Genomic DNA, 24,000 nt, shown 5'->3' with positions numbered 1-24,000 from the left:
TATTTGCAACTTGTATTACATATTAAAGACTCCAAGTAACTTCAGGAATTTGATAAAAACTTGATCAAACTGATTTTAAAATGTACCCCAAAAAAGAAAGAAATAGATCAAGATTCAAAAAATGAGCAAAGGATAGGACCAGGTAAGTTCACAGGAAAAGAAGTAAATACAAATGCTCCTTAAACACATGGAAGAATGATCAACTACATTAAGACATAATTTTTATCTAACTGGCATACACCCAAAATCCTGAAAACACACTATATCTGAAGCCGTACGAAACTAGGCACTTTCCACATTGTTGTTGAGGATGCAAACTGATACAATCTGGTGATATTTACCAAAACAACAGATGAATTTACCTTTTGACTCAGCAGTCCCTAACTAAAAACTGATTTTATACATACACATTTCTAAATGACACAGCAGCATGTCTATAACAGCAACAGTTTGCAAACAACTCAAGTGTCCACTGGTAAGACTACAGAAATCAACAAGATTATATCCACACAATATTACGAGTTGTCTAAAAGGAAAAAGTGTAGAAGCCCTTTACGTAGTAATATGGAAATTATGAAATGTCTCCAAGATACAGTGTTAAGTGAGCAAAGCAGAGAACAGAGTAGATATGCTCTTTTATGTAAAGAAAGAACAAAAATAAGATATATACTTCTATTTACTTATGATGAAGTGAAAAAACTCCGGAAGACTACAAGAAATTACTCGAAGTGGGAGAGGTATGCGGGAGAGGAGAAGTCAAGGAGATGCAGAGGAGAAATGAGACTTTTACATTGTATATAATCTTTTTTTTTTAAATCTCTTTTACTTTTCAACCTATTCCATAAAATAAAGCTGTTTTAAAAGATTTCAAGTTTTTGGATTTTTTTTTTTAAATTTTTAATTTTTTATTATTATACTTTAGGTTTTAGGGTACATGTGCACAATGTGCAGGTTTCTTACATATGTATCCATGTGCCATGTTGGTTTGCTGCACCCATTAACTCGTCATTTAGGTATATCTCCTAATGCTGTCCCTCCCCCCTCCCCCCTCCCCCCAACCCACAACACTCCCTGGAGTGTGATGTTCCCCTTCCTGTGTCCATGAGTTCTCATTGTTCAATTCCCACCTATGAGTGAGAACATGCGGTGTTTGGTTTTTTGTCCTTGCGATAGTTTACTGAGAATGATGTTTTCCAGTTTCATCCATGTCCCTACAAAGGACATGAACTCATCATTTTTTATGGCTGCATAGTATTCCATGGTGTATATGTGCCACATTTTCTTAATCCAGTTTATCGTTGTTGGACATTTCCATCATTTAAAATTAGACCTATACTAGACTAAAGAAATGATCTATATTACCCAATGTTAAAACACCGGTAAGGATGTTTAAAATTCCTGTAATTAAACAGCATGGTATAGGTGCAAAAATCTGATGAACTGAACAAAACAAGTAGCCCCAAAATAACATATAAGAAATCAGTAGGCTGGGTGCCATGGCTCACCCCTGTCATCCCAACACTTTGGGAGGCCGAGGTGGATCATGAGGTCAGGAGTTCGAGACCAGCCTGGCCAACATGGTGAAACCCTGTTTCTACTAAAAATACAAAAATTACCCAGACGTGGTGGCAGGCAACTGTAATCCCAGCTACTCAGGAGGCTGAGGCAGGAGAATCACTTGAACCCGGGAGGCGGAGGTTGCAGTGAGCTAAGTTCGTGCCACTGCATTCCAGCCTGGGCAACAAGAGAAAGACTCTGTCTCAAAAAAAAAAAAAAAAAAAAAGAAAGAAATCAGCAAATCACTAAAATGGAAACACAAACCAGGGAAAGAATGTTAGGACAACTGGTTAACTACTTTGAAAATCTACTTCATTTTGTTTTACCATGGATCAAAATAAATCTCAGATAAAAATGCCCTGAAATATTATATTATAAAAAGTAGCAGAACATACAGGTCAATATTTATTTGATTTCTAAAAGATGTTTAGAGCCTAAAAACAATCAGAAATTGCAAACAGGGAAAAAACATTTTGACTTAAAAAGATTCTGCATCTCAAAAATCAAACAAATACACTTAAGTAAAGTACAAGGATAACAAAGCATCAGAAGTAGAAAGCAAATACATTATCAAACATCTGGCTCTAGTTCTTTGGTGCCATATATATTTGCAAAGTTTTCTTTTTTGTTCTTTTAACATTCCTCATCAAGTTTTGAGAAAGAGATAAAATGATTTTCATCTCAGTATTATTTCCTCTCTAGTGAGCTACTGATACCAAAACCAATAGTACTGAAACTGTAAACATGGGTAGGACTAGCAATTACAGTCTCAGCAGAAAATTTCAGCCCATATGTAAATATTACGTAGAATTCGTTTATCTAATCTACATAAATGATTCCTCTTTTAGCTCTTTTGTTTTTAATCAAATGAAGTTAGACTGCCTCACAAGCTTGCCACAAATGATTTGTTTTTGCAATAACCACAGGGAAGAGTGAATTATTTTGTTTTTTTGACAGCCTAATTAATGTTAAGGTACATATGAAGTACAGGTTGAGTTATTCCTTATCTGAAATGCTTGGGACCAGCAGTGTTTTGAATTTCAGATTTTTTCAGATTCTAGAATATCTGCATATACATACTGAGGTATCTTGGGGATGGGATCCAAGACTAAACAAGAAATTCACTTGTGTTTCACATACACCTTATACAAATAGCCTGAAGGTAATTTCACACAATATTTTAAATAACTGTGTGCATTAAACAAAGTTGTGTTAAGTACTTATGTGTAGAATTTTCTACTTGTGGCGTCATGGCACTAAAAAAGTTTCATATTTTTCAATTAAAAAAATGGGCAAATGATTTGAACAGTCATTTCTCAAAAGAAGGCATACATGAAAAAATGCTCAGCATCACTAATCATCAGGGAAATGCATTTATCAAAACCATAATGAGGTATTTTCTTATCTCAGCATGGCTATTCTCAAAAAGACAAAAAAAAAAAAAAAATGCTGGTATGCTGGTGAGGATGCAGAGAAAAGGAAACTCGTATACACACTGATCTTGGGAATGTAAATTGGTATGACCACTACAGAAAATAGTATAAAGTTTCCCGAAAAACTAAAAAAGAACTACCATATGATCCAGCAATCCCGCTGCTAGATCCAAAGAAAAGGCCGTCAGTATGTTAAAGAGATATCTGCCTCTCTTCTTTATTGCAGCATTATTCACAATAGCCAATATATGAAATCAACTTAAGTGTCATTCAGCAGATGAATGGATGAAGAAATGTGGTATATATACACAATGGAATACTATTCAGCCATAAAAAGAACAAAATCCTGTCATTCACAGCAACATGGATGAGCCTAGAGGACAATATGTTAAGTGAAATAAGCAAGGCACAGAAAGATAAATAACACACGTTGTCACTCACATGTGGAAGCTAAAAAGGTTGATCTTACAGAAGTAGAGAGTAGAATAGGGGTTACCAGAGGCTGGGAAGGGTTAACGGAGAGGGATAGGGAGAGGTTGGTCAACAAATGCAAAAGTACAGTTACATAGAGGGAATAAATTCTAGTGTTCTATAGCCCTGGTAGGGTGACTACAGTTAACAATAATTTAATGTTTATTTTCAAATAGGTGACAGGATTCTGAATGTTCCCAAAACAAAGAAATGATCTGTGTTTGAGATGACGGATATGTTAATCACCCTGATTTGATCATTACACATTGTATACATATATCAATATATCACACTATACTTTATAACTATGTACAGTTATCATGTGTCGACTAAAAAGAAAAAAGTTTCAGATGCTCTAAAATCCCAATCCCAAATCCAAAATGCTCTAAAATCTGAAACTTTTTTCTTGGATGCTCAACCTGTATTTCATTCCAGGGAGGCAAAGGAACAGGCAAAGAGTTAGTATATTTAACCCACTAGTAACTTGCTCCTATTTAAGTTTATTCACAGATGAACATTTCCATATAGTCATATGATAGTTTTAATTCCTTAAATAGAGTTAAGGAATCCAAGAAGGTCATCTAAAAAATGAAAAGGAAAAATAATGACCATTAAACAACTCCCTGATGTTACAGCCAACCAAAGCAGGAAGATACAGTTATGGGTAGTTTATGGCAGTGCACAGCCTGCTCTACTGTACTGCAGTTACACCTTGTTCCTCTGGGCCTCAGGAAACTGCCCTGTCTGACTACCTCATTGGCAAGCCATCACTATGGCACTGCCATTAGCACAAAAGGGTATTTACAGTTAAGCAAAGACACGTGGACAAGGCTACAATCCTTAAGATCAAAGAATCAATACTTAAAGCACAAAATGCTTTTGAATTTTTATATGGGAAAAAGACATGGCAAATGAAACAGGATAAAAGGGCATCCTTTTTTAACATTATAAAATATTTAAATATACAGAAATGTAGAAAAATGGTACCATATATACCCACTCAACACTTTGCCATTTTGTTTCATTATTTAAGTAAGTTTATTAGCTAAGCCATTTTAAAGTTACACATGATAGTTCACTTCCAAATCAATGTGCATATCCACTACACCACTGTAACTAACAAATCTAAAATGATTCATCTCACACCTAATCAATTTTCTCCAACCTAATTCGAATTACCTGTGAATTATTTCTTTGTTCAGTTTGCCTTCCACCTCTAGAAAATGTCTGATTTTTTTCCATCCAAGGTTTTTTCTGAGTTGCCTGGCAAGTTACATTGGACCAATTTACACCACCTATAACAAATGAAATTTTAAATTATAATTTACTTATAAAAGATAGGAAAACCTAAATTGACCTGACTTCGCGTACTGAAATTCAGTCACTAGAAATGTAATAGTGAAAATTTTTCTATAAACCTTTTATTTTATTTTTTTGAGACAGAGTTTCGCTCTTCTTGCCCAGGCTGGAGTGCAGTGGCGAGATCTTGGCTCACTGCAACCTCCGCCTCCCAGGTTCAAGCAATTCTCCTGCCTCAGCCTCCCAAGTAGCTGGGATTACAGGCGCTCACCACACGTCCAGCTAACTTTTTTGTATTTTTAGTAGAGATTGGGTTTCATCATGTTGGCCAGGCTGGTCTCGAACTCCTGAACTCAGGTGATCCACCCGCCTCCGGCCTCCCAAACTGCTGGGATTAGAGGCATGAGCCACCTCACCCGGCCCTATAAACTTCTAAGCAGTACTACAGCTCTTAGTAATACAAGTGTCCTCTTACAGAATATCTCCAGCTGGTATTTTCTCAAGCTGATCAGCAAAACTGTACTTCCAAATTACCTTGAATTTCTGGAAGATTGCTAAGTTTTTTTTTGCAGTATCAGCAAGCCTCATGCTTAAAAGGAAAACTCTGATATGGACAAAGTAGAAAGTATAGCAAAAACACAATGCAGAAACAAGTACCTGCACACATAGATGATTCCACATGCTAAAAAAAGAAACAAAAAGACAATTATACTCTACTTGAGAACCAACATTACATACTTTGCTAAATGTTTTATAATTTATCCTAGTGTGAAGCACGCATATCACAATATTATACTTATTCATAAATGAACACTTTTATTAATAAAATACAAAATACATTTGTAACTATCCTATTACTACAGGAATTGTTAATGGAAACAGATACTTAAGCTTAGCAGAGGATGCAAAATAATAATACTGATATCAATGACCAATAAAGAAATCAAGATGATGTCACATACATTCATGGTCCCAGAATCAGGATTTCTCAAAGCCCCTGCTGCAGGCTGGTTGTTGCTGTGTTTGGGACTGCAGTAACCACTATCACTGTCAATGTCGGCTTCACTAGCCCCCTGCTCACTAGAAGATTCAGCAGTAGGGTGGGATGCTCTTCTTCTCCTGCCCTTGGACTTCCAGAGCATTGTTGCAGTGGTCTCTGAGAGAGACTTGTTAGCGATATCTGATGGGAAATCTACAAAGGCAAGGAAAGTTTGACAATTCTTTGTGATGAACAAATTGATAAATTCTCATTAAATCATCATTAAGATTGTAAGAAAATAGACACCAAACTTCATAAATGAAGAAATAGGTGACAACTTTTTGAAAAGGTCATTAAAAGGTAAGATGTTCCTGGTAAGTTGGTTCATAATGTTTTTTGTTTTTCTTGAGGCAGGGTCTCAGTCTGTTTCCCAGGCTGGAGGGCAGTGGCGCAATCTTGGCTCACTGCAACCTTTGCCTCCCAGGCTCAAGCAATCCTTCTACCTCAGCGTCCCAAGTAGCTGGGACTACAGGCACGCACCACCACCACACCAGGGTTATTTTTTGTAGAGACAGGGTTTCGCCATGTTGCCCAGGCTGGTCTCAAATCCCTGAGCTCAAGCGATCCACCCGACTTGACCCCCCATAATGCTGGGATTACAGGCATGAGCTACCTCGCCCAGCCTATATGTTTTTATTATGAAAATAGAATAAAATATATCACTAAAATACTAAAACCACCATCAACCATTTAGGAAAGAGAACATCGTCAATCTTTTGAAGGTCGCTGTGTGCTCCCCTCCACTACTATACCGTTTTCTTACCCAGAGTTTACCATCTATTCTGAATTCTGTGCGTATCATTCCCTCACTTTTCTTTATACATTTGCCATGGATTTCTGTATTTCTAAAGCCTTTACATGAATATACCACAGTGTACTTATCCTTTGTACCACTGATGAGATACCTGAGTTGTTTTAGAGTTTTGCTACTAAGAACAATAGTACTGTTGACATTGATACACAGACACATGAACATGCATATATGCATATGTAAGTTTCTCTAAGGTAAATACTGCCAGAACTTAGGGGATGCATATACCCAACTTTACTTGATGCCAAATCATTTTCAAAGGTACTTAATAGACAGTTATACTCCAACAGTAGTATATACCCCCAATGATCCATATATTCATTAAATACTTTACATTATCATCCAGACTGTACCTAATCTGTTGGTTATAAAATGGTGGCTCATTGTGGGTTTTAATTTGTATGTACCTGCTTAATAATGAGGCTGATCTTTTTTTTTTTTGCTTTTAGCCACAAGTGTTTTCCCTTCTGAGAAATTTTTATTAATATTACTTTTGAATTATCTGACTTCTGCCATTTTTCTACTGAGTTGTATTTCTTATTTACTTCACAAATTATAATTGTAGCAAGACATTCCAAAAAAAAACAAAAAACAAGACTTTCTTTGAACAAATTACAAGTTTTCCTTTTTCTACATTTCTGCCCATTCATAATTTTTATACAACACTGATACGATTTTGAGTTGTGCTCTGCTTAATATGATGTCGTGCTATGACAAGTCTTCATAATTATAAGATGACTCCATATTATTCCATTGAGTGGGTGTCCTGTACTTAGAGTAGTATCCAAGCAGGACTTGTTACCTGCTACTAGTGGACACTATGAAAGCTTCAGTACTTTTGCTGCACTGCTGCAATATGCATCTTTAATCAAATACCCCCTCTCTTTCTAGGAGGAGGCTCCATTTGGATACATCCATAGGAATGAGATGACTGGGTCCAAAGAAAAATTCCCATATTCCTGCAAAATTGTTTAGCCTGCTAGCACAGTGTTCCACGGGCCCCAAGGACAGGGTGGGATCATTCTCTTATTGATTCATATTAATTCTTTATATATCTCATGCTAATCCTTTTTCATTTATATACACTGTAAAAGTCTTTTCCAAGTTGGGGATTATTCTTTCACTTACTTTTAATAAACAGAAATTCTTAATTTTAGAAATAGTTCCCTCCCTGCAGTCATAAAGTTATCTGCCTATATATTTCTTCTACCACTGGGTTTCCCTAAGTCCTTAATCAATCTGAAATAGACGTGCATGGGGCATAAATCAGTAATGCTATCTCTGTCATCTTCCATATACATGTTTTCATACACATGTGGGGTCTGTTTCTGGGCTCTCTGTTCTGTTCAACTTTTGTATACTGCATTGACAAAATAAACCTATAGGAATTAAGATGCCTTTATAAGTTTCCATATCTAGAGGAAAAGTTCTTTTCTAGGGATGTCTTGGGTCTTCTGAGACCACTGTTCCTTTATTTTAGAATTAGTTTATCAAGTTTCCCCAAAATTACTGTGAACATGATATTTAGGTTTTTCTTAATATCCCATAATAAAGACATCATTTTCTTTTTTTTTTTTCCTTTTGAGACAGAGTCTTTCTCGGTTGCCAGGCTGGAGTGCAGTGATGTGATCTCAGCACACGGCAACCTCCGCCTCCCAGGTTCAAGTGATTCTCCTACCTCAACCTCCCAGATAGCTAGACTACAGGCATGTGCCACCACACAGAGCTGATTTTTATATTTTTTAGTAGAGATGGGGTTTCACCATACTGGCCAGGGTGGTCTCGAACTCCTGGCCTCAAGTGATCTGTCTGCCTCGGCCTCCCAAAATGCTGGGATTACAGGCATGAGCCACCGCGCCCAGCCTAATCTTACCATTTTCCGCCTATACATCCCACATGTCTTCTCTAAGATTTCTAGAAACTCTCTTTTTCAGTGTTACTGTTAATGACATCTTTTTTTTAAATTTTGTGGGTGGCAAACTGAAATGCAATTAACTTCTGTATATTAGATCCAGCCATCTTATAAACTCTTATTAAATAATGAGCTAGTGTTCAAATGTAAAAATCTGTTACAAATGGAAAGACATTCCTAATAAACTATAATATTTAATTTGATCTCTGATTGATACCAATTAATCCTCAGAAATTAAAAACTTAACTGAGGAATAAAAATACTGATAGAATTAAAATCCTCGGATTTGAAAAATAAAAATAAAAATACTAATAGGATGTACAATATATAATATTCTATTCAAATTTTACCTTCATCTTTTCATTTTCTAATTCCTGTGCCTTAGAAAGAGTGTCTTTGTGGTTAAAATAATAAGCAACGTAAAGAAGTAAGGATATTTTAAAGCCTTCCCAGGGTTAAAAGCACATAGAAACGGGTCACTATGACTACAGACAACCAAACCAGAGAACTTCGTAACATATTACATTATGATTCTTTTCCATAGCCACTCCAAGTATCTGTCAGTCTGTTAATCTCAAAGCTTCATGCCTTTATGCTTTAACCACACAATGACTGGACTATCAGCAAGACTTTTTAAACTGATTTTCAGATCCTTTCTCTGCTCCTAATGGATCTAAGCAACTGTAAAAAGATATATAGATCTCCAAAAGAAAACGTATAATCTAAATGAAAAAAGTATAAGCCATCTTATTCATTCCAAGTCAGACTTCATTTGAATGGAGGCTGTACAGAGATAAAAAAGCTAATTGTGCCTTTGAACAGATCTCGGCCTTGGATCACAAACACAGATTTTTTACTAGTGTCAATGACTATGGGTGAGAGGAGGTAAACATCTACTCTACGGATAGTTTCTGTACTGAGATCAAAGATACAAAGTGAAATTTCATAATATAAACCGTAAAAAATAGCACATTGTAAGAATATTAATTCTTGTCTATTACCAGGTGAAAGCTTTTTTATTTAATGCCTGCACAGACCTCATTTTGACAAAATGATATTTGACTAGTTCAAAATTTGTACTTGTTTAACAGGATATACATGACATACATACGTGTGGTTCAGATCTATGCTAAAATATGGCATAGAAAACTTCCTAAGTTCTTTCTACAAAGATATATAGGATATTAGGATATTTTATAAAGGGCTTTAATCTAGTTATAAAAACATGTACAATTTTAATTTTAACGAAAATGAGTTTCTCAAATTTCTATAGTATCTGCAAAATTCCATCTCTGGTTTCTGAACTGCTCCGTTTTTACAAAAAGAAAGGACATCTTAACCCGCCCAAAATTGTACATAAGTCCAGCAAGCAAATTGAAAGAACATAGATTGCTTTATCCTTCCTAGAGAATTTCACAAAGTGGCAGGACAAATGAAAGGATGAAAGTCTACAATTCTGACAAGTGGTTCAGACCACAATTATAAAGTGAATGAATGAAAACAGACAAAAATCAGTGATGCACATGTAAGAACCCTTGCCTTACCAGTTTGCTGTGAAGCATCTACCAGAAGCACAATTTTTGATCGACTATCAGGACCTGCTGCATTTGTTTCTTTCTGAGTAGCTACATTTTTCACCAGCGGCCTTTTGCTTTTTATGTGCTGTTGTAAAAGCTGTTGCTGATTTTAAAAAAACACAAAAAAACAAAAAACACGCAACTATTCAATGTACTAAACATTATAAAATACACATCTAAAATAAACATTATAAAGTACACATCCTAAGTGTATGTTCAAAATTCTTGGCTTCCATGGGGAAATAGTATTAGGGTTTCATGAAACACCTGCAGCAAAGCATAAGAGGCTAAACAATGTATTATACACACATATATATACTTTTTCAAATAATAATTAACACAAGTATGATTAATAAATGAATTCATTTTTAACTGCTACTTGTATTTTTTATTTTCTCAGTCAAAAAATAATTAATAGCAGGAGTATAATAATGTCATATAAGGGGTTGTAAGTTTCTTTAAAAGCGTAGTAACCTATCCCAAAGTAAATTTTAGTTTCAGAAAAGCAATGACATGAAAAATGGTTTCTGCTTCAGAGTTCAAAAAGAAAATATAAAAAAGCTGATCCTGGCAGAGCACAGTGGTTCACACCTATAATCCCAAACTCCTGGGCTCCTAGGCTGAAAGATCACTTGAGGTCAGGAGTTTGGGACCAGCCTGGGCAACATAGAGACCCCCAACTGCTACAAAATAAACAAACAAACAAAAAAACAAAGGCATCGGTAGTCTTAGCTACCCAGGAAGCTAAGGCAGGAGGATCACTTGAGCCCAGGAGTTTGAGATTACAGTGAGCAATGACTGCTCCACTGTACTCCAGCCTGGCTGACAGAGACAGACCCTGTCAATCAATCAATCAATGTTAATAAACTGATCTCTTCCTTTACTTTTAAAAATATAAGTATTCATCACTTAATAGCAACTTACACAATAGAACTCTGAATTTATTTAACTTCTTGAACGTCCGAAATTGAAGTGCTGGGAATGTATTCTAAGAAATCATGTTTCTGTTTTTTTTTTTTTAAGATGGAGTCTCGCTCTGTTGCCCAGGCTGGAGTGCAGTGGGGCGATCTCGGCTCACTGCAAGCTCCGCCTTCCGGGTTCACGCCATTCTCCCGCCTCAGCCTCCCAAGTAGCTGGGACCACAGGCACCCACCACCACGCCCGTAGTAGAGACGGGGTTTCACTGTAGTCTCGATCTCCTGACCTTGTGATCCACCCGTCTCGGCCTCCCAAAGTGCTGGGATTACAAGTGTGAGCCATCGCACCTGGCCAAGAAATCATGTTTCTTAAACATCTGTAAATTATATACTACTATCTTATTTCCAACACTTTTTTTTCATTCTGAGTTCCTGAAAGGATATTTCTTGACCAAGAATGTTTCCATGAACAAAAACTAAAAGCTTTTTAAAGCAATCTCTGCTGCTTGTATTTCAATTTTTAGAAATTATACGAGGAGGCAGCAAAGACTTCATTGAAGAAGTTGGGCTAATGGAATCTAGGGAAAGCATCAACTCCTTGATGATGTACTCGTAAGATATGTCTAAGGTGTCCCTCTTCTATCAGCTCAAAAGTGCCAACTAGAAACACATTCTCGCTTCCCATTAGCTTTGACAATAAGGCTTCAACTGTAAAATAGCCTTTTAAGTTAAAAAGTTAACTAAAATTAAACCTTAATTCTCTTGTGATTCAAAGTCTTCATTTCTTTTTTTTTTTTTTTTTTACTTAGTCAAAAGTCAAAAGGCTGGTACTGAATAAGTGGTTTCACACATTTATCTTTAATTTTCTTCAGTCCTAGGAGACCCTTGTTCATATAAAAGTAAAGCACCTCTTAAATAACAAAGTGCTATTCCTACTAAAAATTCACAGATTAGAAACAATAAAGTTGAAGGGATCTAATGAACCACAAATGTTCTTTTCCATAATGTCTCCAGCTAACTTTTGAAGATTGAAAGTGTATCTTTTGGGTTTTTTTTTTTTTTTTTTTGAGACAGGGTGTCACTCTATCACCTAGGCTGGAGTGTAGTGGTGCTATCTCAGTTCACTGCAGTCTTGACCTCCTGGGCTCAAGCGATCTTCCCACCTCAGCTCCCAAGTACCTGGAGCTACAGGCATGCACTAACATACCCAGCTAATTTTTGTATTTTTGGTAGAGATGGGGTTTCGCATGTTGCCCAGACTGGTCTCAAACTCCTGGGCTCAAACGACTAGCCTGCCTCGGCCTCCCAAAGTGCTGGGATTATAGGTGTGTGCCACTGCACCTGGCCCATTGAAATATCTTGAAGTGCATTAGCCATTCAACACAGCTAGCACAAGATCCACACTAATCACTTACAAATGTTAGTGTCACCATGCAATTTTTATCACTAAATTTATTTGCAAATATTTCTGCCTTATGTTATGTAAAACTCTCTAAAGGAATGTGAAAATGATTATAAATCATATCACAATTAAGAATGAGGAACAAACAACACAAAGAAAATTATTTTAAGAATTACATACCCTTTACCATTTTACAATAGTGAACAATATGTTTTATAGTAAATTCAGCATTAACGGCCAATAAATCCAAGTAGCAAATTACTTACACTAATATAAGTAATATCAAATTTAAAAGCCAGTAAAGACCAGACACTTACTTTTGGGACCACTGATCCTCTGTTACTGTTCCTGCTTCGATGGCTGGACAATGGGAAGACCTGTCCAAGCTGACCTGGGCGCTCAGTGCATTCTGTGGTGATAGCATTTACAGTATTTGCAGCCTGAAAGGTGTTGGAGTAAGGTGTAGGAAAAGGATGATAGAAACCCATAACCTGGGCACATGGTGCTGGCATCAGCTGATAATATGTATACTCTGTAGAAACAGGTGGCTGAGCAGATATAATGGGGTAGGCAAAGTACGGTCCAGTAGGGTTTGGATTGGGTTGTTGCCATCGTATATCATTATTATATAAAGGAAACTGTCTGCAAAACCAAATCAAAGAAGAACAAATGTATTGACAAGTCTAAAAATACCACTAAAGCAAAATCTCTTAACTTATACTAATAAAAGACAAAACAGTACAGAACAGTGGCTTCATGATAATTTTGGGAAATGAGACAAAACTATCATCATCTTATAAATTTATTTGCTATAGAGATCATTATGTACATGCAGTAACAATGTAAACAACAGTATAAACGAACCCAATCTGATGGTTTTACAGTATTCCACATACCAGCATTGTCTGTAACTCTGCCTTCAAATTCCTCAAGATATTTCTGCCTAAAAGTTAAACACCTAGCTACTGTATCTACCAACAATGGCAGTCCAAAGTTCCCATTCAGGTACACAACTGTGACAGCCTTCTGTAAAGAACAGAGTAAAGTGACCATTGTGTAAGGTGATCTTTACATAGGGTGGTTTAATTCCTCATTTTCAGCTCAATCCCAGAGCCTCCTACTCCACCTCTCATACTCCCCTAATCACTTGGCCAAGTCCAGCTCTTTTCCTGGCTCCCCTCCCAGCAATAGAAGCAGGCTCTGGGTCCAAGGAAAAGAAGAGAAGAGGCAAATCTGTCCACTGACATCTTCAACAGTGGAGCTTCTTCTAATGCAGTGCATATAAAACACTAGCAAAATTCTTCCTGTCTCAGCAGCCCCTCGCCAAATCAATATGGGGTCCTAGGGACTAGGGAGTTGAAGCATAGAGCTTTTCCTCATTACTCCCATGACAAAGCAAAATAGTAAAATGTTCACGGCCATATTCCTAAAAATATTTTTTAAATAATCTGTTGGCTGGTTTACTCATGAATTCACAAAGATTATTTGGTAAACCAAGAAAATCAATTAAGTTCATCATACTGTACACTTGGCCATTTTTTCAAATAGAAAAATAGTATTATTAAATTTAGTTTCATGAATCAGTTTGCACATTATCCAATATAGGTAAAGATATTTAATATCATGCTAACTTCAATTGAAAATGATTCCTTAGTTTCTACTATCTGTCTAACCCTCAAGACTCTTGATTAAGAGTCTCAGAATATTAACTTGAACACTTAATATTTGAGTAGTTGAATGGCCTTATATACCATACATCCACAATTTCTCAAAGAATGTGCACTGGCACACTAATGTGCAACAGTGGTTTATAGATGGGTGGAAATATTGATTGACTCAGCCCTCAGGAATGACAGAGCCTATAGCCAGTTACCAGCTGCCTCATCCATTTATAGTCCTAGACAAACGAAATTTTCTGTGTGACATAACTTGAAAAAGGCTGAAAGTATTTTTATACAGCAATAAAATAAACTATATCAATGAAGTGCTAATCACTCAGACAGTGTAAGCAGGGTTAGAATGGCTATCATGACTATCATAAGTAACACCCTAACCACTAGGTTACACATGACCTAATTGCGGGCAATTTTGCTAAATCATCCGATAAGTATAGCACAGACATAAATTTAAACTAAAATCTGAGTCTAGAAATACTAATATATGCTAACCATGACAGCTTCAAAGTTAAGGACTATTGCTTGGTATTTTCTTTTACACCAGGGACTGTCTTGGCAACTATGAGATTAGATGTTCAATCTCAAAAAAAAAAAAAAAAAAAAAAAGGTTTTTGTTCACCTCTGAATATTTTATTTCTCCCTTTGAGTTGACTTACTTCAAATAAATTTCAATGACTTACTGAAGGAGACACAGCCTAAGAATTCAATTTTCTCTTAGAAAAAATAAGAAACTAATCCATATTAACAATTTCCAAATTTCAGTATCATTTTATTTACTCCTCTTAATAGAGAAATGTTAAAGTCTGAAAGTTGCAAAAGAGAAATATTAAGTGCACTTTGCCAGCTTTTATAGTCACCCCTACAAAAAGAAAATAAAAATAAATTACCTATTGGACTGGTTTTCCTGCACAAATGGGTAACAAGTAATCAGGTAGCTGGGAATTGGAGTTGGTTCTACACCAGAAACACTTCCATTATCATTTGGGAGAGCCATAGGGATCATAAATGTATCAGGACTCTTCTTCTGGGGAATAAATGGCTCTACCTCAGCTGACAGCTTGACATTCTTCAAAGAGAAAGTAGAATACATTAATAACAAATGAGCAAGCAACTTCCTACAAATTCACAATTTAACAACAGAAGAGTCAGTCCTTACAAATAGTAATTAGGTCTCAGCATTCATAAAACATCCAAAAGGAAGAGCAATGTCAATTTTAAAATAACTGAATAATGATCAAGTTATTTAGACAAAGCCATCAAATAAGGAAAATAAACCAAATGTTACATTTCAATGTAATTAAAGCTGTTAAAACAATCGAGAGAAAACAGAAGTTATACCTCAGGGTCTAAAAATAAAGTTGGTAGTAAGAGATGTAGCTCTTCAGACAAAACAATGTGTTTTTAACTCATTTTGTTGGGGGAAAAAAATTGAACAAAATTATGAATGATAGTTATTATTCTATATTTGTTTCAATAGTCTTAAAAGTTGTTTATTTCTGTCCATTTCTGGAAATTAGATCAGTATCATTAAAAGAAAAGAAAATGTCTAAGATGAAAAAATACTTAATATTAAGAAGAAAAAATCTGCACAGTTAAACTGGGGAAAATATGAGTACTTCAGTTTCCCAGTACACATGTGAGTAAACTAAAGTAATCCAAGATATGTAATCCATTTTAGTTTACTTTGTATCTTTTCTTATGAGAAATCTATAGAGATTTAAAAGACATAAAAAAAAACCTATAGTATTTAGGGATGCACATATGGGCAACAAAAATATAAAGAAAAGTAAATAAAATCCATAAAAGTCAGGATAGGAATTATTCTTAGCAAAGAGAGTTGTGATTAAGAGGAATCTGGAGAGCTTCCAGGGTGCCTGGCAAAGTTCTATATCCTAACCAGGATAAAATTTACAGGGTATTTGTCTTGTAACAATTCATCAAGCTGTACATTGGTTTTATGCAGTTTCTATATGTTATAGTTAACAACAAATTTAACATTTTAAGTTATTTTTTGAAATCGTTAAGTACATTCTGTAAAAAATCATATAAATATTATAATATCAAATGATATGAAACATGTTTTAATGAAACCAGTAAGTGAAATGCAAGTGAATGTTTTTAACTACTGTAAAAAATTACCTTAAAAGCCATGGTCCTGGCCAGAACTTTTCCCCAACAAACCCGCTAGGGTGATATTTATTAGAGGCTCCCACCAAAACATAGTTGTAAGAATAAATCTCATGTTTCTCACAAAAGCAGTTAGTAAGGAATCCAAGTAAAAAAATCTGAAGACGAAATATGCTCATTTGTTTCAGAAAAATTAAGTTCTCTAAAAAGTTCACTGTAAACATTCATACATGCTTGTTAAAAGGGAAGGGGCAGGGATGGTAAAATCTGAACTGCACTGCAGTATAAATTCAGTATCCTTCCTCCCTACCTGATTTGAGATTTACATTTGTACTATTAACCAAATCAGAAGTAGATATACTATAATAATAATACAAATATTAGTGAACTGAAGTTGGTTTCTTAAAGATTAACATAAGAGGCAAAAATATCTTCAAACTCTCATGATACAAGCATTAATTTTCACTCTGTGATATTCATTAGAACCCAAACTCACTTATATAGGACACAATATATCAAAACAATAAATATTTCCCCAATTAGGAAAAAGAAAAGCCGACTGACAGCAATAATGCAAAGATAATGGAAGCTTGCTTTATACAGTTCACACATACAAGCATAAGAAAAGAAACTAAAATCACGGTTTAACTGCACTAAAAATGTAATTTTTAGGATTTTTTTTTTTTTTTTTTTTTTTTTTTAGACAGGGTCTCGCTCAGTCACGGGGTGGAGGTGGGGGTGGGGTGCAGTGGTGTGAATATGGCTCATTGCAGCCTCAATCTCCTGGACTCAAGTGATCCTCCCACCTCAGCCTCCCAAGTAGTTAGGACTACAGGCGCACATCACCATACCCAGCAAACTTTTTAATGTAGAGATGGGGTTTTGCCATGTTTCCCAGGCTGGTCTTGAACTCCTGGGCTCAAGTGATCCTCACACTTCGGCCTCCCAAAGTGCTAGGATTATAGGCATGAGCCTGGCCAGGATTTCTTTTAAAAAACAAAAAGTTCTTTACGACATATGAGAACTCACTGAGCAGTTTTATAAATCTGAGCTAGTAGACATTCAGGGTTTTTTTCAGCAAGGTATATGGGTACATCAAATTATCAGTCTTAATCATACTAATATAATTATAAATAAATAATTTTAAAATAACACTTTTTCTGACCTCTCCCCCTAAAAAATATCAACTCATAAATTGGTAGCAATAAATTCGAATTCTTGCTCAGGTCAAAAGTTGCAAAAAATTTTTACACCCCACTTCATTTGTACTTTATAGAAAGTTTTATAAACTTAGGCAACCTACTGTTTAAGAGGTATTATGTATAATTCAAAACTAATGTCTGCACATATACACAGTATGTGCCTTTATTAAAGTTTGTATTGGTTTCTATTCTAAGTGTAATTCTAGTTATCAGAGTTCAACAATAAAACTCACAAACACTAAAATGATCCTTTGTTTTTAGCACACACAAAAAAAAGAGAGAGAGAGAAGCTGCTACAGTCAACAGCTGCACAAACAGAAGATGTCACTAGTAGGAACAGACTGGCAAACTTTCTCCTATAGCTACAACTCTGTATGGTTTCAAAAGCTGTTTATTGTGACTTTGGGGCCTTCAGTAATATACATCAAAATGCAGCATCTGTTGTTCTCAGGACTGAAAAGGAGTGTTAAGATCCCAAACTATTCTTAAAAGTCCACATAATAAAGCCCATAAAATTAACATGTTAAATAAATAACAAATTCTGGCAGTTATTTTAATTATATTAGTATAGAAATAAAAAGCCTTGCGTAGTGAACAACAAAATGTATGAAAAAACTAGACTAGATACATTATAGAATGTTATTCCTCAGTTTGAATTTCTGTGTTTAGTCTCTCTACTTTTGCCAAGATCTATTTTTTAGGAATAAGAACTTTCATAGCAGGGAGTTGTCTTCATAAAGGAAATAAATATGGAATAAATGTAAACTACACTTGACAAAGTCTAATCATTCTTGCATTATTTGCTTTACAAAAAAGCACGACTATCTACATAGCAAAACTATCTTCATCTTTCAGAAATTATTTCAGAATTTTCCAAATTAATGAAAAAAATCACAGTCCCAGCATCATCTTTGTAAAAATATTTAAGCAGTTTCATGTTCACTTTTTATTTTGTGTATATTAAGGCAAATGTCTATAAACAAAATGTCTTTGATGTAAATAATCTAGAAAGCTCAAGACTCTGTCAGAGTATGAAACAAAAATGTTATTTAAAAGAGTTTATTAGACAAATGTATTCAGATATTTGAGAGCCTATATAATTCAACAAACGTGCATTTAGCATACGTTCCAGAAAGAGCACTGTGCTGGACTGGGTTAGGGAAAATGGGCAAACATTACCACAAAGCACATGTCGGCAGAGAATGTACACTAAATTCCTCAGAGATGGAACCTCCAGATGAATGCAAATAATTTTCCCAGATTAAGCAATAAAAAACTGACACCCACTTAAAATCAAAACTGAAGTTGGAACATAACAAGACACTCTCCCACAGTGAAACTCCAGAGTATGTACCACACACCCACAGAAAAAATATGACCATGGAAACCCTCCATATTCTTTCTATGTTAAGGTAAAAATAGAATATCTCAAACTTTAAGATATTTTACATCTCATGGCAAAAGAATAAATGTCCTCTGAAGGGAAAAATGATTAATGCTTAAGAGATAAAAACTAGCTGTGCTGTTTTTTGATTAAAATGCCAAAACAAAACACAGTACTTACATGTGTAAGTTTCACAGACTCCAGACAATAATGAGGAAGAAAAATCAAAGTATTTAACCTAGATTCTGCCCATATTGGGCAGAATGCTTCGCTACCCATACTTTTCCTTTTTAAAAAACAGATCAAATCTAATGTTTTTTAAATCTGATGGTTACTTTTTTAAAAAACCAGCTTTCTAGATTTAATATTAGTTTCTGAATTATCTACTACTTTGTTTTTATTATTTTCTCTTTTGATTTGATGGAGTTTCCCCTCTAACTTCTTGCCTTGGATGCTTAATTTTCATTCTCCTTGTAAACTGTTTAACAATTAGGGCATTTATGACTATGCATTTGCCTCAGAGTATAGCTTCAGCCACATTCCATAGGTTTTTTGTTTGTTTTAGAGATGGGGTCCCACTATGTTGTCGAGGCTGGAGTACAGTGGCTATTCACAGGTGTGATCTCACTACTGATCAGCACCAGAGTTTCTACATGCTTCATTTCTGACCTGGGCCAGTTCATCCTTCCTTAGGCAACCTGGAGTTTCCCCACTCCAGGGAGGTTATCATATTGATGCTGAACTTAGTGCAGATACCTGATCCACATAGCACACTACAGTCCAGACCACCTAGCTAGGGTCAAGCGATGCCCCTGCCTTAGCCTCCTTAGCAGCTGGGACTACAGGTATACACCACCATGCTGGGCCCCATAGGTTTTTCATATGTGGTATTTTATTATTAACACATTTTTAATAATGTATCATACTATTTTTTATTCTTTTTTGACCTAAGAGCTTGAAAATGTCTTTTTGGCCAGGTGCAGTGGCTCATGCCTGTAATCCCAGCACTTTGGGAGGCCAACGTGGGTGGATCACCTGAGGTCAGAAGTTCGAGACCAGCCTGGCCAACATGGTGAAACCCCATCTCTACTAAAAATACAAAAATTAGCGGGTGTGGTGGTGCACACCTGTAATTCCAGCTTCAGGAGGCTGAGGCAGGAGAACTGCTTGAACTGGGAAGGCAAGGTTGTAGTGAGCTGAAACAGTACCATTGCACTCCAGCCTGGGTGACAGAGACTCTGTTTCAAAAAGAAAAAACAGAAAATGTCTTTTTAAATTTCCAAATGTTATTTTCCCTTAATGTATATATTAATACTTTCTTTTTATTATGAATATATCATTTTTTAAACCTGATAAGACAGGTCATTTACTTATATCCTTACGTAAGGGCCAACTATATGTATTGTTGAATAATAAACATTTAAAATAACTTCTTTAGAATACATTTCATTTGGAGTACTGACATTATTTAAAGTTTATAAATTATTTAAAGGAAACAATGAAAAGCTAGACAATTTTGTATCCTTATTGGTAAAAAGCCTGTTGCATGAAATCATATGTATTCATTAGTTTTTCCAAAAATTAAAGACATTAATAACTAGTAATTTTATAAATTCTTTTAAAAGAACTATCTAATGCTAATGTACTAAAAATTAAGCCAACATTTAAATTATTTGTGATAACAGAAAAGAGACTGTTAACCTCAAGTGTTCTGTCACTTCTAAGCCCATTGTTTATTTTTAAAAATCTCAATAAATTTCCTAAAAATAGAAACAGTAAGTCTTTATAAACAAAATGAACTCCATGATTTATTCTTCACATCTCATAATGAAAGTTTTTTTTTTTTTTAGGGGAAAAAATGCATTATATACCAAGCAACACATATTCTTAGAACATTTAACTCTGTCAGTTAAAATTAAGCTAGCTATTTTGATTAAATACAGAGAATACTCTATAAAAAGTGCTGAAAGAGGATACTCTTGAGATTTTCTTCTAGTTATAACATTCTTTCAAAAAGTCATTATTGCAATTAAGATTATCCATCTAGCACTGTATTCCCGGTAACTTACTTTTTACAATCTTGATCAGCACACATACAATTTACCTTTTCTATAAAAAGATTTTATGTATTAAAAAAAGGCAAAAGGTAATTCACAAGAACAAGAACATGAATGCCTTCAGGCAAAAAAAAAGTTGTGTTTTTTTTTTTTTTTTAAAGTTACACTTGTAAAGTACACAAGGATTTAATTAGGTTAAGATAAAATGCAGAAAGTCTATACTTTTTAAAAACCAAACTTCTATGAATTGGTAACTACTACAATACTATAATGAGTAAGTTTTAATGCTATAGGCATCTAGAGAAATTCTGAGTATGTCAACACTGGTCTAAAGCGAAAAAAACATTCTGTGAGGAAAAATGGAAATTGACACATATTACATATACTTTTCAATGACTTTAATCTACCTAAATTCACTTCAATAGTAGAAGTACAAAAGTATAATCCAAATATCCTGGAAAAGCCATTACATGACTCTATGGTATAAAGAATCAAGAATTCCACAAAATTGAGAAATCTCAGTTCCCAATCTACTATTAAGTTAATGGTTCTTAGCCGTTCTTTGAGAATACGATGAAAATAATGGATTCTTGCCCTAGAAAAAGGCATATAAAGAAGCATACTCCTTCCAGGTCATTCATGGACCCCTGAATTAACTGCCTATCGCATAAACGAGGTGAAGACATCACTTTTCTATATATATTTTCTGAGTGTATACGGGAGTGGAGGATTTTCAAATTATTCTTTCATTTAGGGTTAAGCTGGGGAAGAGGGAAGAGGTATTGGAAGAAAAAAAAAGTCAACAGAAAACCTTCCATGTTTTTTTCCTAGTTCTTAAATTTCTACAAGGTTTTAATAGGTCGTGGACTTTGCAAAGATGTGAGATGAAAGAGGAAAAGGCTCTCTAGTTTAAATAATTTGCTCACAGCACTTGCTGCTAGGATAATCACAAACAGCTATGCTAAAAATTACCATCTAAATAGTTAATTATATTTCCTCTAGGATGAAAGGAACTCTAAGTATACATAAGGTAGCATTACTGGTTTTAGTCCTGGCATCCTAGTGAAGGAACAAAATATTGAACCCTTTCATTAGTAACACACATACAAGGAAACGATTCAAGGAAAATTCGTATTCATTTGTCAGGCTTTGAAATCTCAGGTATTTATGATAGATACCTTCAAAAATGTTTTTAAATTAAACTAGATATAGGCTGTATACAGAATACTTCTGGGTCACATAAATGCCTACGTGTATTTGCCAAGAGACTCCGTATCAATTTCTCTTTGGGAATTCCATGTATTGTTTTATAAAACTCATTTGTGTCTTCAGAGTTATATTCACATAAAGCTTTTTTAAAAAAAAAAAGTCTTTTGTAAAAACAAGTATACACAACTAGGAAGCTGTGCTTGGCCTGCTAAGAGTCCGATTTCAAAATACAAACCGGCTTCAACTACATATAGACACATACAGGAATTTGGGAAATCTTTTCTCATTAATTCAGGTGCTAGTTATCCATCTGTAAAGTTAATAGGCAGAAATTACTAGCCTCTCTTCTTCCGTCATCTAGTCACCAACGGGCAAGGCCTTCGAAGAAGGGAATAGAGAGTGAATAAACTTGGACTCGCAGAGATCTTAAGAGTGGAAAATACTGGGGGGAAAACTATTGTTTTCGATTACTTTTAACACTGTTATTATCCCTGCCTGCTACCACCTACTAGCATGGATAATCAGGAATTTGATGCAAATAAAAACAAAACAGAACACTAATAGTACTACTTTGCGAATATGAAAACGGGTTCGAAAATAAGCTTATGCTTTACACCCTTAAAATAGAAGCTAGCTTTAAAAAAAAAACCCACTAATTACAGTTATTTGCAAAATAACTGGATAAAAGGACAAGGGGAAATCGTAGTATCGTTTCTTAAAAGAAACACCTCCGTAAAACCCCTGCAAAAACAATGCTTCGCTCCACTGAACACAGATCTAAAAGGCCCGTGACTTCCCTTCATCTGTAGTTACCACACATTCTCTTATAGTCTTCCCGGGTGAGAAGCCTTCAAACGCCTTTCCACCTTGAAAACACATTCCAAAGCTGAAGGGAATGGGGGAAGCGGGGAGACTGCTGGAAGTTATAAGCCCTCCTCCCAAGAAAGCAGGGACAACTTGGAGCCTTCTGATCCCTTCACCAAGCCGGGAGAAGCGGCAACGGCGAGCCCTCCGCCTGGGAAGTAATCAAGGTTGGAAAAGCCCCCAAGTCCCAGGCAGCAGCTGGAACAATGAAGGAGAGCCGGGAGCTGCCAGGCTCCCAGGTGAGGGGGTCTGCAACCGCAGGACCGGCCCCCGGTCCCCCCGTTCGGAGACCTGGGCCTGGCCTGTGAGGAAGCGGCGACCCCAACCCCCGGCTCGGCGGGCCCAGCCCAAACCCGCGTACCTGCTCTGTGGGGGCTCGGTCCATGGTGCCTGCAGCCGCAACGGGCCCGCGCTAGTCGGTGTAAACAGCGCCTCGGGCCGCTTTCTCCATGGCCCCCCGCTAGGGTCCAGACTGGGTTCCGGACCTCCGCCCCTATCTGGCTGGCCGCGACACCGATTCGGCTACGCCACTGGCCGAGGAGGCGGCTCCAGCTCCGGGAGATGGAGGAGGCGGTGGCAGCTTCGGGGAGGGATCATCTGGGACGGAAGCCGAGGAGGGCCCGAATGGGCTGGAGGCGTAGTAAGAAATGGAGGCGCACGGAAGGAAAAGGAGTGGGGAGGAGGCAGAGAGGGGCAGTGGGCGGAGTGACAGCAAATGGCCTCAGCAAGGGTAGCAGGAACCCGGCCTGGCCTGGAGGCTAACGCCAGGTGGAGGCACCCAGGAGCAGGTGCCCCGAACCACACGCCACCCCTGCGACTGTTAAACGAGAAGTGTCAGACCGCTTGGGACCCAGGTCACCCGGGACCTCAAAGACCTCTTCAGGATCTGAAACCACCTCTTAGTGATGTTGGAAAAGCTTTCATCTGCCCACCGTACATCTGCTCCTTCCTTATGTTACGCAAATAAAGGGAGTCATGACTATAAAGGAATGAGAATATTCTGAAAATAATGGAGTCTTGCCCTAGAAAAATGCATATGTAAAATGCATACACAGAATGACTG

The 24,000-nt window shown here is 36.3% G+C and overlaps 1 protein-coding gene across 4 annotated transcripts in view; it reads right to left on the bottom strand.

Annotated features, from left to right (window-relative positions):
• Positions 1-23,789, bottom strand: part of SECISBP2L (SECIS binding protein 2 like) — a 58,434-nt gene extending 34,645 nt beyond the window's left edge. For 2 of the 4 annotated variants that reach the window (XM_055279044.2, XM_055279045.2), the window contains exons 1-7: positions 23,299-23,789; positions 14,982-15,160; positions 12,736-13,060; positions 10,067-10,202; positions 5,723-5,952; positions 5,418-5,442; positions 4,641-4,756 (exon numbers count right to left, since the gene is read on the bottom strand). In XM_055279044.2, coding sequence (XP_055135019.2) covers positions 4,641-4,756; positions 5,418-5,442; positions 5,723-5,952; positions 10,067-10,202; positions 12,736-13,060; positions 14,982-15,160; positions 23,299-23,322 — 1,035 coding nt within the window. In that variant the 5' untranslated portion in view covers positions 23,323-23,789. Of the gene's footprint in view, positions 1-4,640; positions 4,757-5,417; positions 5,443-5,722; positions 5,953-10,066; positions 10,203-12,735; positions 13,061-14,981; positions 15,161-19,934; positions 20,117-23,298 lie in introns of those variants that run through there. The other 2 variants (XM_063640694.1, XM_063640693.1) reach the window with 2 other exon arrangements.
• Positions 23,790-24,000: the final 211 nt, after the last annotated feature.

The sequence above is a fragment of the Symphalangus syndactylus genome, chromosome 5 (assembly GCF_028878055.3).
Source record: "Symphalangus syndactylus isolate Jambi chromosome 5, NHGRI_mSymSyn1-v2.1_pri, whole genome shotgun sequence".
NCBI lineage: Eukaryota > Metazoa > Chordata > Mammalia > Primates > Hylobatidae > Symphalangus > Symphalangus syndactylus.
Note: the sequence above shows the minus strand (reverse complement) of the source record. Positions and strands in the feature narration are given on the sequence as shown.